The sequence below is a fragment of the Leucoraja erinacea genome, chromosome 8 (genome assembly GCF_028641065.1).
Source record: "Leucoraja erinacea ecotype New England chromosome 8, Leri_hhj_1, whole genome shotgun sequence".
NCBI classification, from domain to species: domain Eukaryota; kingdom Metazoa; phylum Chordata; class Chondrichthyes; order Rajiformes; family Rajidae; genus Leucoraja; species Leucoraja erinaceus.
In genome coordinates, this window is record NC_073384.1 from 22,320,813 (window position 1) to 22,336,013 (window position 15,201).

The 15,201-nt window shown below is 44.8% G+C and overlaps 1 protein-coding gene across 1 annotated transcript in view; it reads right to left on the reverse strand.

Annotated features, from left to right (window-relative positions):
• LOC129699230 (epithelial cell-transforming sequence 2 oncogene-like) overlaps positions 1-11,815 on the reverse strand; it is a 55,855-nt gene extending 44,040 nt beyond the window's left edge. The window contains exons 1-4 of the mRNA XM_055638847.1: positions 10,788-11,815; positions 8,084-8,196; positions 5,232-5,394; positions 536-788 (exon numbers count right to left, since the gene is read on the reverse strand). Of these exons, the coding sequence (XP_055494822.1) occupies positions 536-788; positions 5,232-5,394; positions 8,084-8,196; positions 10,788-11,015 (757 nt within the window). The 5' untranslated portion in view covers positions 11,016-11,815. The remainder of the gene's footprint in view (positions 1-535; positions 789-5,231; positions 5,395-8,083; positions 8,197-10,787) is intronic.
• Positions 11,816-15,201: the final 3,386 nt, after the last annotated feature.

Here is a 15,201-nt window from a genome sequence, read left to right on the forward strand (position 1 = left end):
AAGCCAACCAGGAAACCCGTTTGACCGGAGCCCTTAATGATCTGACCCATTTAAATCTGATACCTGTTTAAATCTTTCCCATCCACCAATACATCAAATTAGTTAAATTGGTAATTGTACCCGCTTCAGACAGCTTTAAGAAATTCTCCGTGAATACCTTCAGTTACACTTGAAGGTCAAAACACAATTGGTGACACATCGTGTTAATACGATGTTAATAGTGACATTTAACAAACGCTTAACAATGACACCCCCACTGTCTCATGGAAAGCAGAGATTTTAATACATTTTTTTAACCGAATTTCAAAATCCGGATTACAAAACATGGGGGGGGGGGGGACACACACGTGCCTCCCCCATCCCCCTCTATCCTCCCCCAATCCCCGCCCCCCCCCCCCCCCCCCCAATCCCTCCCCCCAGGATTTCCACCCATGGTTCCTTCCTATCACACCAGTGCATATCTTCACATTGAGGGTAATGGAAGAAGACCAAAATGGGCAATCGAGGATCACCATTGGGCTTCAGTTGTCCTTACTTTTCCGTTGGGTCAGTCGCTCCTGGATCTGCTGCCTTCGCCACCTCTCGTTTCGCCTCTCCTCCCTCTCCTCCATGACCTCTTTGTGTTCAGTGACGACACCATACACATTGGCCGCCTCCCCTGGCGTGAGGTAGTCCAGGCTGCGGGCACAGGCGATGTAGTGCCGTTTCCACGCCCCGTACTCGTACGCCGTCGGGCTGTAAGGCAGGAACCAGCCCTGCTTCACACACTTGGGCATCCACAGGCAATCCTGGCAGCGAGACACTGAATCACATTGCAGCTCACTGGGAGAGAGCATGTCAAGGCCAAGGGCACAGGTGAATGCACCGTTTGGGGAGCAAGGGAGAGGGAATCTCCAAAGGGAAGATGGACCCGGGGGCAGAGTGAGTGAGGCCAAGGACTTTGGGGAACTGACACTAGTGAGGACTGGAGGCCTGGGGCAGATCAGCCACAATCACATTGAAAGGTGGGGCTGACTTGAGAGTCCTGGTGGCCTACACCTATTCCTATTTTCCTGCATTCTTGTGATAGAAACCCCAAAGGTGAAGAATTGTGTGGAATGAAGAGCACAGAAAAGGTCAAAGGGAACCATTTAGAGTTATCTCCAACCCACAGGTGTGTGCCTTAAATCTTATGTCCGTGTTTGATCTAATGATTCAAAGAAAAGAAGAGTGTTACTTGCCCAGAGTGTGAGATGGGATGGTTCGCCAGAGATTCCTGGGAGGGGCGCATGAGGAGAGATTAGGTCAACTAGCTTTGCATATGCAAGAACTCAGAGCATGCTGACATAGGCAGACCGAATGGATATGAGGAGAGTCTTTCTCCAGGGGGGGGGGGGAGAGGGATGGGGGTAGGTAAGAACGAGGAAGTCCACAGTCTCAGGTTACAGGGATAGAGATTTTTAACTGAGATCATAGAATCATGGAGACATACAGCCCAGTAATGCGGACTTCGATGCCTATCTATGCCAATCCCATTTGCCTGCATTAGATCCACAACCCTCTACTCTTTTCCATTCCCACTACTTGTCCAAGCACATTTTTAAATTTGCAATTGTATCTGCCTCTACCGTCTTCTCTGGAGCTCATCCCAGATAACCACCATTCCCTGTGTGGAAAAACTTACCCCTCTTATCCCTTTTAATTTTCTCCACTCTCACCTTAAACCTTGTTTCCTCCGATTCCAGAATCCCTTAATCTGGGTAAAAAGATTCGGACTATTTATCTAGCTCAGTGCACACGGAGAATCCTGTCTAAGGTCAACCCGTGGAAAGCAGTCGGACCCGACAACATCCCAGGACGTGTGCTCAAGGAATGTGCTGAGGAGTTAGCAGATGTGCTAACAGACATCTTCAACATCTGCCTTAGTCAAGCCATTGTCCCCACATGCCTCAAAACTTCCACAATAATCCCAATAGCAAAGAAACCAGTGGTTGCCTGCCTAAATGACTACCGCCCTGTCGCCCTGACCCCAATAATAATGAAGTGCTTTGAACGCCTGGTGAAACCCCACATTACTGCCAGCCTCCCCTCATCGTTAGACCCCCTCCAGTTTGCCTATCGCCCCAACCGTTCTACAGAAGATGCCATCTCTACCACGCTGCACACAGTACTCACTCATCTGGAAAACAAAAACACCTACGCCAGAATCCTGTACATTGACTTCAGCTCAGCTTTTAATTCAATCATCCTACAGAGATTTGTGGAGAAAATAACCCTGCTGGGCCTCAACACCACCCTGTATCACTGGATCTTGAATTTTCTGACAGAGAGACCGCAGTCAGTCCGTGTTGGCAAGAACACCTCAGGCTCGATCACGCTGAGCACCGGCTCCCCTCAAGGCTGTGTGCTCAGCCCGCTGTTGTTCACATTGCTCACACATGACTGTGCTGCCAGATTCAGGGACAATAAGATCATAAAATTCGCGGATGACACAACAGTGGTGGGACTCATCAGTGGAGATGACGAATCAATGTACAGGGAGGAAGTAAAACAACTAGTGGACTGATGCGGCAACAACAATCTAGCATTAAATGTCGACAAAACAAAGGAGATGGTTGTCGACTTCAGGAGGGCGCAGCCAAAGCATACACCCCTCAACATCAGTGGCACTGCAGTGGAGAGAGTGGAGAGCATAAAGTTCCTCGGTGTGCAAATTACAGACAGCCTCACCTGGTCCAGGAACACCACTGGGACCGTCAAACGGGCCCATCAGCGACTGCACTTCCTGAGGAAACTAAAACAGGCCTCACTCCCCACCAACATCCTCAGGACTTTCTACAGGGGCACGGTGGAGTCTGTACTCACGTACTGCATGAACACGTGGTACTCCAACTGCAACTGCTCGGACAGGAAGGCTCTGCAGAGGGTAGTGAGGGGAGCAGAGAGGATCATTGGCGTCTCCCTACCCTCGGTACAAGAACTGTTCCAGAGCCGCTGTCTGAAAAAAGCTCTGAGAATAGCTAAGGACAAGTTGCACCCCCTCCACAACACCTGGATCTCCTGCCATCAGGCAAGAGATATCGCAGCATCAAAGCCAGGACTACCAGACTGCTAAACAGCTTCCTGCCACAGGCTGTGAGGCTGCTAAACAGTCACTCTGTACTCACAGTCACCTGATTCTGCAGCTTTGCACTGACATTTTAATAACTCTGGCACTGGCCACTCAATTCAGCTGCCCTGGACATTTTAATGATTGGTTTTACTGTATTTTAATGTTGCTGTTTTACCTGCTTTTAACTATTTATACTGGGGTACCGCAAGGCTCAGTGCTGGGACCCCAGCTATTTACAATATATATTAATGATCTGGATGAGGGAATTGAAGGCAATATCTCCAAGTTTGCGGATGACACTAAGCTGGGGGGCAGTGTTAGCTGTGGGGAGGATGCTAGGAGACTGCAAAGTGACTTGGATAGGCTGGGTGAGTGGGCAAATGTTTGGCAGATGCAGTATAATGTGGATAAATGTGAGGTTATCCATTTTGGTGGCAAAAACGGGAAAGCAGATTATTATCTAAATGGTGGCCGATTGGGGAAGGGGGAGATGCAGCGAGACCTGGGTGTCATGGTACACCACCAGTCATTGAAGGTAGGCATGCAGGTGCAGCAGGCAGTAAAGAAAGCGAATGGCATGTTGGCTTTCATAGCAAGAGGATTTGAGTATAGGAGCAGGGAGGTTCTACTGCAGTTGTATAGGGTCTTGGTGAGACCACACCTGGAGTATTGCGTGCAGTTTTGGTCTCCAAATCTGAGGAAGGACATTATTGCCATAGAGGGAGTGCAGAGAAGGTTCACCAGACTGATTCCTGGGATGTCAGGACTGTCTTATGAAGAAAGACTGGATAGACTTGGTTTATACTCTCTAGAGTTTAGGAGATTGAGAGGGGATCTTATAGAAACTTACAAAATTCTTAAGGGGTTGGACAGGCTAGATGCAGGAAGATTGTTTCCGATGTTGGGGAAGTCCAGGACAAGGGGTCACAGCTTAAGGATAAGGGGGAAATCCTTTAAAACCGAGATGAGGAGAACTTTTTTCACACAGAGAGTGGTGAATCTCTGGAACTCTCTGCCACAGAGGGTAGTTGAGGCCAGTTCATTGGCTATATTTAAGAGGGAGTTAGATGTGGCCCTTGTGGCCAAGGGGATCAGAGGGTATGGAGAAAAGGCAGGTACGGGATACTGAGTTGGATGATCAGCCATGATCATATTAAATGGCGGTGCAGGCTCGAAGGGCCGAATGGCCTACTCCTGCACCTAATTTCTATGTTTCTATGTTTCTATGTTTCATCAGGGGCTGGGTTGTTTTTACTGTTATTATGTGTGAAATGTTTTATGTTTCATGTGCGATGCTCCGGTATTCCCTGGGAAACGTCTTCTCATTTTACACTGTACAACTGTTGCTTTGCAAGATGACAATAAAGGTTGATTTGATTTGATTTGATTTGATCTGCATGACCTTGGTGAAGCAACTCTTCAGGAAGTTGGCACCCCTGAGAGTGTGGCACGCCCTCCACCGCGCTGTTGTGTCGGCTTAGATTCCTGCACTCAAGCCCCTGGGCCTGCTCAACCCAACACGTCCCGTCTGGCCTCATAACTGAAGCACTCCATCCCAGGCAACATCCTGGTGAATCTCCCTATAATCCTATCCTCATAGAGCCATAAGAGAGGTACCTTTCAGCCCATCGTGTCCATGCTGACCATCAATCACTCATCTACACTGACCCTATTTTATTCTCCCCATATTCTCATCAACTACCACCTCCTCCACCCCAAAACAAATTCTACCACTCCCACTTGGAGCAATTTACAGAGACCAATTAACATGCCAACCTGCACGTCTCTGGGAAGCAGGAGGATCCCGGAGGAAACCCACATTTGTCACAGGGAGGTAGACAAAAAATGCTGGAGAAACTCAGCGGGTAAGGCAGCATCTATGGAGGGAAGGAATTCTCTCAGGGAGAATATGCAAACTCTACTCAGAAAGCTCCCAAGGTCAGGATTGTTCCTGGGCCTCTGGAGCTGTGAGACACTCTATGACTGTCTACCCTTCCTAGAGTTCAATGCATGTACCTGACAGGGGTATTACCAAGTGACCAGCCATGTTCACAATCACCTAATGGTAAAAATCTTAACACATGCCAGGGGAAAAAAATATTTCTGAGAACTTGGATATGGAGTAACTGGAATGGCAGACCTGTTCCGTCAGGAATCTCCAGTGCCAATTGACTTTAGAGGATGAGGACAGGAGTCTGGGACTCAGGAACGAGAAGATATATAGTGACAGGAAGCGTGGCAGGATGGTGGTGAAGTCCAGCTTGTCTATCGGCACAGTCTCTGTGAACCAATCCCGGGTAAACCTGAAATAAAAACAGGAAATGCTGGAAAAGACTCAGCGGTTTAGGAAGCCACTGGAGAGAAAGAAACAGGGTCAATGTTTCAATGAGCTCTCATTCAAGGTGAATCTGTAAGCACCTCATTGCCTCTCAATCAACAGAGACACAAATGTGATAGCAGTGTAGTAACATTCATAAGAGCACGAGGCCACTCAGTCCCTCGGGTACAGTCCACCATTGAAATTTAGTTTAGTTTAGTTTAATAGAACAGGCAGCATCTCTAGATAGAGGGAATGGGTGACGTTTTGGGGCGAGACCCTTCTTCAGACCCGAAATTTCACCCATTACTTCTATCTAGAGATGCTGCTTGTCCTGCAGAGTTACTCCAGCATTTTGGGTTTATCGTCGATGTAAACCAACATTTACAATTCTTTCCTACATAGTTTAGTTTAGTTTAGTTTAGTTTAGAGATACAGCTTCCCACCGAGTCCGCACCGACAGGAGATCCCATACCAATTGTTGCTGCAAAAAAAATGATAAAATGATATTTCAAGTTAATGCAAACATGTATTTTCAACCAGCTGTGGGAAGGATGTCATTAAACTAGAAATGATGCAGAAAAGATTCACAAAGATGTTCAGTCTCTTCCCACATCCTATAGATGTGCTGGTTGGCAGGTTACTTGGACACTGTAAGCTTCTCCTAGTGTATCGATGAGTGGCATCAGTGGGAGCTGGTGGGGCTGTGAGAAAGATTGGGCAACAGGGTAGTAAGTTGTGGAAATGGACTGATGGGACATAGGGTTGATGGGCTGAATAGCCGACTATGTCAAAAGGAAATAAGACCATTTCATATCAATCTATCCACGCTGACCATCAGTTGGGCACATAGTTTATGGGTGTGATAGCATAGAGCTACTTTACTGAACGTGTAGCCAAGAATGAGTTCATGTCCAATCATACACTGGGGAATTTAAATTCAGTCCATTAAATAAATTGGGAATTAAAATGTCAGCAATAGCAATAAAGGACATCAAATTACCCGATTGCTGCAAGATCTAACTGGTTCATAGGCAATGTATTCTGTTGGCTGTGTAAATACCTGGTTTACTCGGCTGAAAATCCTTCTATTCCTTTAGATGATTAGACATGATCATATTGAATGGCTCGTAGAGCCGAATGGGCTACTCCTGCACCTATTTTCCCATGTTTCTATGTTTAGTGACCTTCTTCTCACTGCTACCATTGGACAAAAGGTACAAAAGTCCCACTACACCAGGTTCAGGAACAGCTGCTTCTCTACAACCCTAATCCTACCTGAGCAATGGAACACTAAGGATCACCTTTTGCACTGGATTTGTGCACTAATTATGTTGTGCACTAATGTCTCTTTTGCATAGTTTTGTCTTGTTAGTTTAGTTTATTGTCACGTATGGCAAGGTACATTGAGAAGCTTGACAGTCTTTTTATGTGTAATTTATGATTGATTTATGTTTTAGTGGGTTTGTCTAAGTGTCTGTGGTACTGCTGCAAGCAGGATTTTCATGGTTGCTGTACCTCACCGTACTTGTGCATATGACAATAAACTTGAAAGTGCCTAGAAAGCACAGTTACATAGGGTGGTCGAGGTTTTCAGCACATTACCCTTCATCAGTCAGAGTATTGAGTATAGAAGTTGGAAGATCATGTTACAGTGTACAAGACATTGTTGAGGCCACATTTACAGTATTGTGTTATTGTGTTAAAGACAACTTTAAATTGGTCACTCTGGTAAAGGAAAGATGTTGCTAAGCTGGAAAGGGTGGAGAGGAGAGTTACAAGGACGTTGCCAGGACTCGAGGGCCTGAGCTATCAGGAGAGGTTGAGCAGGCAAGGGATTTATTCCTTGGAGCACAGAAGGATGAGTGGCGATCTCTTATAGAAGTGTATAAAATCATGAGAGGAATAGTTTTTTACCCCCAATAGGAGAATGAAGAAACAGAGGACATAAGTTTAAGGTGAGGGAGGGAAAGATTTAATAGGAACCCGAGAAGCAACTTTATTTACATCAAGGATAGTAGGTATATGGACTGAGGTGCCAGAGGAGTTAGTTGAGGCAGGTACTATCACAACATTTAAAAAGCATTTGGACAAGTACATGGATAGAATAGGCTTAGAGGGATAGGGCCAAATACAGGCAGATGGAACTAGTATAGATGGGGCTCAAGGAAGTTGGGGGTCGGCATAAGGAAGTTGGGTCAAAGGGCCCATTTCCACACTGTATGACCATGATGACATCTCTGCCTGTTTTTTTTAGTTGTTTTTTTTAAATATTTTTATTAGAAGCAAACATATTATAAAGTGTAGTTACATATTATAGTAAAAAAAACTTTTCATATACATCAATTATACATTATTAAAATTTTCAATTGTTGATTAATTCTGCTTCTAGTATTTTTTTATATATAGATAGAAAGAGAGAGAAAGAGAGAAAAAATAATTACAAATATCAAATAAGAGAAAAGGTGGAGTTTTTTTTTTAGTTCTGAGGTGGAACCTTGCACAGGTATACACAGGGGCTGATGTCCTCTGCTTCTCTGACAACATCAGCCACCAAGACCCAGGGGAAACAAACCCGGCAAAGCAAAATACTGGTTAGAAGTCACACCGTTATGGTGACTTTCACACAACCATCAAAATGCAACTTCCTATACACCCGTTTCGTTCAGACTTACTTGAGCTGTGATTTGCTGCAGCGCGTTAAAATACCGTGTATAAACAATTTCCTCTGCTTGTCAGTCCACAGGTCAAACCAATGACCTACAAGCGTCACTCTCTCATCAAATAGCTGCAAGAGAAGAATGTAGTTAATCCATGGAGGCCAGTCAGTGTTCCACAAAGTGTTCCCCACGTTCAGACAGCAGCGCAGTGGCATAGGCCACCTGTAGGGGGAGCATGCAAAATGGATCTGCAATCTGCTGACAGACCAGCAGGAGGAACCCACACCTTACATCTGGAAAAGATGGAGGCCACCTATCCATGCTCCAGAGATGCTGCCTGACCCGCCAAGTTACTCCAGCACTGTGTGCTTTACATTTACACAGTGCGAATCTTTCGTCACTTTCCCAGGAAGTAAAATGATGGAGGATTTGGCTCCCGATGCCAGGACACAGAAGTTTTTGGAAGCCCGCATGGATCCGATGAACTAAATGTCCTCCTTAACAAAGACTGTAAACCTCCAATAATCTGGCACACTCAGGACTTTGGTGGTTATGGCCTGGGTGATCATTCACTCATACATTAAAATCCCAACACACTATGAATTCATTTTTTAGATGGTGCGCAGTATCACACTCAATTTTACAGTGAACCTGGTATATTTAGTAAAATATTTAGTCCAATATATTGATTATAATTCCAGCTTCAACACTATAATCCTAACCAAACATCTCCAAACTCCTGCACCTAGGACTCGGAACCCCTCTGCAACTGGTCCTTGACTTCCTGACCCATAGACAATAACTGGTAAAGACAGGTGACAAAATATCTCCACGATAATTCCCAACACCCAGGTCCCGTTAGGACGCATTCTCTGCCCCTTACTGTTCTTCCTGTTCACTCATGATTGCATGGCCTGGTTCTTCTCTAATTCCATTTACAAGTTTGCAGATGACGCCACAGTAGTGTGCCGGATCTCAAACAATAACAAGACGGAGAACAGGAAGGAGACCATGGCATGGCGTCAAGGTCAAAATCTCCCTCAAAATAAGCAAAACAAAGGAGTTTGTCATCGGCTTCAGGAGGTAGGGTGGTGTATATAACCCAGTCTGTATCAATGGTGCTGAAGTGGGGATGGTTGAGAGCCTCAAGTTCCTAGGTGTACATTTCACCAACATATTGTCCTGGTCTAAACATAATAACACAATTCCCAAGAAAATACACCAACACTTCTACTTACTCAGGGAAATTTTGCATGTCCCCAATACTCTAGCCGATTTTCACAGATGCACCATAGAAGGAATCTTATCTTGATGTATCACAGTCTAGTGTGGCAACTGCTCTGCCCAAGACTGAAAGGAACGGTAGATAGTCATGGACACAGGCCAGTCCATCACACAGACCAGCCTCCGTCCCATTGACTCCATCTACATTTCACGCTACCCTTCAGGAAAGCAGCCAACATAATCAAGTCAAATTCACACCTCAGTCTTTCTCTCTTCTCCCCTCTCTTGTCGGGCAGAGAATATTAAAGTTTGCAGGCACATATCACCACATTCAAGAATATTTTCTTCCCCACTGTTACCAGACTCTTGAACAGGCTCTCTTATATGCCAAGGATATGTTCCTGATCTATCTCATTGTGGCACTTGTTTGTCTGCACTTCCTCTGCAGCTGCAACACAATTTTCTGTTTATGTTCTCTTTTGTACTACCTGGTGTGCTCATGAATGGTGTCACCTGCCTGAATAGTATACAAAACCAATGTGGGTCGGACATCATCTCGGGAGAAAAAGCATGGGTTACATTTTAGGGTTGGAACCCTTCTTCAGACCGAAAAGGAATTCCACAGTCAGATAACGGATTACACAGTAAGAAAATTATATTCAGCGTAATACCACCCCCCACCCTTTACCCACTTGCCCTGTAAGGTGACAACATTGGGACACGAATTGCAGACAGTATTTCTGCCTCCACCACCCACCACAGGTTCTGACCCCAACAATCCCTCTGGGGGAGAAATATTCTTCTAACTATCCCTGTAACACTCCCAATTGTTCTATGGATTATATTAAATCTCTGCTCCCTAGATATTGGCATTTATCGTTACTGATAACGAGTGCAACATCAATCAGCTAACTATTTTTCTTCATATTTAGATTTAACTAGCAGTTTCTAGTTTGGTTTGGTTTGGTTTGGTTTGGTTCAGAGATGGAGCATGGAAATAGGTGCTTCAGCCCACCGAGCACACATTGACCATTGATCAGCTGTTTACACTAATTTCTATGTTGTTCCCCTTTCTCGCCCACTCCCTGCACTCTGGGGGTGATTTACTGAGGCCAATTAACTTACAGAGTCTGCACATTTTTGGGACATGTGGGGAAACCAGAGCACCCGGACGAAACCCACACAGTCAAAGGGAGAATGTACAAACTCCACACCGGCAGCATCCTCATACTGACAATGCAGCAATCCCTCAATTCTGTACTGGTGTCAGAAATGGAAGATGGTTGAAAATTGCCTTATAGATGAAGCAAGTTTGATAAATGTTAGTTAGAAACCAAAGTTAAAAAAACATCTGAGGAGAAATGGGAGTAAAGTATAAAGAGGGTAGGTAGGGAAATACAACATTATTTGTCATTTATTAGCTCTGATAACAATTGATAAACCAAAGACAATGCTTATTGCTAATTGTTTGCATGAACAGCCAGCTCCAATTCACCTGCTGGTTGGCAGCCTTGTGTATTATGGGTGTCCATGTGCTGAATCGAGTGTGCTGGTTGATGATGGTTTGCTTTGGGATGGACATTCTAGCCAGTGTCTCCGAGTCTCGGGAGCACCGTGCTAGACTCTCCAGCTGCCAGTGTCTGAGGCCACGTTGTACAGACATTGAGCCGGTGAGCACTGTTGCATTGACGCTGGCCATCTTCTGCGACGGCAAGGTTTCCATTGCAAGCCCAGCCCTCTGTCGCACCTCAAGGCCCTGTGTTCAACTGTGCTTACCCTGCAAGAAAATTGTCATTGTTACTTTTATGACAGGATGGTGTCAAGAGACCAGTACAAGGCTAAAAGTACACTGCCAAGGTTAACAACTTCACTAATAGGGGGAATAGTTACCTGATGGTCAGTGCAAACTCATAGGGGCTGTTCCTGTACTGCATCTCCCTGTGATTCATACAAGATTGCCTCAAATGACCTTGTGGTGCAGCTAGTTGAGCTGCTGCCTCACAGAGCACCACAGACCCATGTTCAAGCCTGACCTCGAGTGCTGTGTGTGTGGAGTTTGCACGTTCTCCTTGTAACTGCGTGGGATTCCTCTGAAAGATTTGTTGATTGAAAGTCAAGTTGACTGACCCTAGTATTTAAATGTTGATTGGCCCTGGTGTTTAAATGAGTGCTAAATATGTCAGATGTTATCAGGAGAATCAAAAAATATATAAGAGAAAATAATAAAGATAGGTACATGGATAGGACAATATTAAAGGAATATGGACCAAATACAAACAAATAGGACTAGCTTAGATTGGCAAATTGTGTGGCTTGTATGTATTGGGCTGTGGGGCCTGTTTCCATTCTGCATGACTCATTGACTATACAAAAAGGGATTACTGCAGGATTAGTGTGAATGGGTGTTTGATGATCTATATGGACTCAGTGGGCCGAAGGAACTCTTTCTATGCTATATATCTCTCTGGGTTACAGGCACTCTATCTCACCCCACACAAGGAGTGATACAAGAACTGGTCTGGTTTAAGGTGCTTCAAGGATTTGTGAAGTGGTGGAAAGAACCCTGATGGAAATTCTGCAGGATAGGGGAACTGGGTGTTCACAAAGTACTTCCCAAAAATAAGTCATGTTCTCCCTAAACGTTTGGGGCTAGGAGGGTAGCTGAAGGGGGTGGGGGATACAATTGGAAATCTTAGAACAGAGACTGACAGCTTTTTGCTAGCCTTTTACAAGACTCGGCTTGTATTCACTGGAGTTTAGAAGGATGAGGGGGGGGGTCTTATTGAAACATAAAATTATAAAAGGACTGGACAAGCTAGATGCAGGAAAAATGTTCCCAATGGTGGGCGAGTCCAGAACCAGGGGGCACAGTCTTAGAATAAAGGGGAGGCCATTTAAGGCTGAGGTGAGAAAATACGTTTTCACCCGGAGAGTTGTGAATTTGTGGAATTCCCTGCCACAGGGCAGTGGAGGCCAAATCACTGGATGGATTTAAGAGAGAGTTAGATACTCTAGGGGCTAGTGGAATCAAAAGATATGGGGAAAAGGCAGGCATGGGTTATTGATTGGGGACGATCAGCCATGATCACCATGAATGGCGGTGCTGGCTCGAAGGGCCGAATGGCCTCCTCCTGCACCTATTTTCTAGGTTTCTATGAAGGGTAAAGAGGGAGCAGGCAGTGCATGTATTATTTCACAAGAATACAAAGGTCCATCTCCTATCCCTGTACGGTTGGTGGTTCATTCCTGGTGCACTGGAGGCAATTTGTCAGCTCACTTTCTCCCACAGTTCCCTTCTTGAAGGTGTTTGAGGAGGAAAACCTCATGATGCATCTTGGCACATTGATGCTTTAAAATCTCTGGTTAATCCCTTCATTAAATACAGAAAAAAGTGTGTTGGCTTGTGAGACAACCCTGATGCATCCGGTGCAATGCACCAGTTGATTAGTAAAAGTGTCATTGATTAGTGCTAGTGTCAGGAGTTATGGGGAGAAGGCCGGAGAATGGGGTTGAGAGGGAAAGATAGATCAGCTATGATTGAATGGCAGAGTAGACCAGGTGGCTGAATGGCTTAATTCTGCACCTAGAATTTATTAACTTATGTATGCTTCTCGGCTTATTAACACCCACTGTCCTTTTAGTAAGTACAAGACAGGAGACTGAGGTAGAAATTGGATGTCATTTTATAACACCGATTTCCACACATACTTTTGTAACATAAAGGTTCTGGTGTTTGAAGCTCATTCACTCACAACACAAACTCAAAATAAATGAGAACAGTGCAAAGTATTTTCGTTGTGTTCCCCGCCACTCTATCTTCTATTACAGGGACTTTTCTCTCTGCCTCTCTCACTCCACCTCTCCTGTTCTCATTCAGTTCATTATGTCATTGAAAGCTCCCAGAAGAATCTTAGCTCCCTTAACTGACTGAAGCAGAAAACCAAAGGTGTGGAAGTAAGATTTCCTACCTTTCCTTCTGAACCTGCGCTCCACTACTGTTTAAGCTGTGTGTGCTTGCACAAGTATCATAGCCATGGCAACAAGGTATACATGAAACTCAATTTGGCTGGTGTTTCTGCAGGTGAAGTTCCTCAGCAGACACTTGCATTGAACTTTCCTCTTTACTTCAGAGATGACCACCTCTCCACCAAATAAAAACAAAGAAATAAACACTACAATTTATTTTCTCTTGTTTTTTCCTGACTTGAGAGCTTTGCCCAAGAAGATTCACTCCTGATGCTTGAACACAAAGTTAGCACTGATACACCAGTGCTTGACCCCCTTTCCTATGAGATGTATGGTAGCGAGCTTACGGACTATTTGCACCACAACCTGGTTTAGCAACTTAAATGCCCAAGAATGAAGGAGTCAGCACACATTACCAAGTCCATCTCATGTATTGACCTACCCACCATCATAGAGATCACCAAGAAGCACTGCCTCAAGAAGGCAGGTAATATCATCAAAGGCTCATAAAACTGTGGCCACACTCATCTTACTTGCTATCATTGGTAAGATTTGGCTATGCTGCATTTGGAGTATTGCTTGATGTTCCATTCACCCCATTACAGGAAGGAGATGGTGACTTTGGAAAGGATGCAGAGGTGGTTTACATGAATGATGCCTGGAATAATAACTACAGGGAGAGGCTGAGACAGACTTGGATTGTTTTCTCTGGAAGGCCAGAGGTTGCGGAGAGACCTGATATGACAGTCAGAATTTGTTTCCCCAAGGTGGAAAAAAACCCCCAAATATTAGAGGGCATAGCTTTAAGGTTAAAGGGGCAAAGTTTAAAAGGAGATGTATGGAGCAACTTTCAAAACATTATTACAGAGGTGGTGAGGGCCTGGAACACAGTGCCGGAGTGATGGTAGAGGCAGTACAATAGTGGCATTTGAGAGACTATTGGAAAAGCACATCCATATGCAGGAATGGAGGGATATGGATTATGTGCAGGTAGATAGAAACATAGAACATAGAAAATAGAAACATAGAACATAGAAAATAGGTGCAGGAGTAGGCCATTCGGCCCTTCGTGCCTGCACCGCCATTCAATATGATCATGGCTGATCATCCAACTCAGTATCCTGTTCCTGCCTTCTCTCCATACCCCCTGATCCCTTTAGCCACAAGGGCCACATCTAACTCCCTCTTAAATATAGCCAATGAACTGGCCTCAACTACCTTCTGCGGCAGAGAATTCCAGAGATTCACCAGAGATAAGGGATGTCATTATGATTGGCACAGACATTGGGGGCTGAAGGGCCTGTTCTTGTGCTGTAATGCCATTATCCCTCCATCATTACCAATGATGACATTGTTAGTGCGTGATATTACTGTGTACACCATGGCTGCTACAACATTGCAGAATGAATCAAATGCTTATGAGGGAAGAGAACGGTGCAGCATATCAGCACAACATACCCTTACCTGGCAGTGATGAGCAGTGAAATAAATATGAATTCAGTATAACATTCACATCATTGTCCTGCATTATGGTTAGTGGGTGCAAAACCAGTCAGTGGACTAAATCAGTATTCTACAGGCTTAAAACAAGATGGGAGGCAGTCACAATGTCAGAGTGGAGACGGAACTGCAGGAACTCTGTTGGAGAATCTTTCTCCACATTCTATAATTCATAATATTCACAATACAACAGCACAGAAACAGGCCATTTGGCCTAGCAGTTCCATGCTGTATTTCTGCTCCACACAAGCCTCCTTTCCCCAAATCATTAGACATAGATTTTTATTCCTTACTCTCCGTTTACCCAGCTTTGCTTTTCTCATCATCTCTCTGCTCTCTATAACATATCTTAGACCAAGTGATTCCCGCAATATCTGCCTACATGGGTTGATAATAAATGACAGTACTGCCCAATTAAACTTCTGTCTGTGGATGGTTCAAGG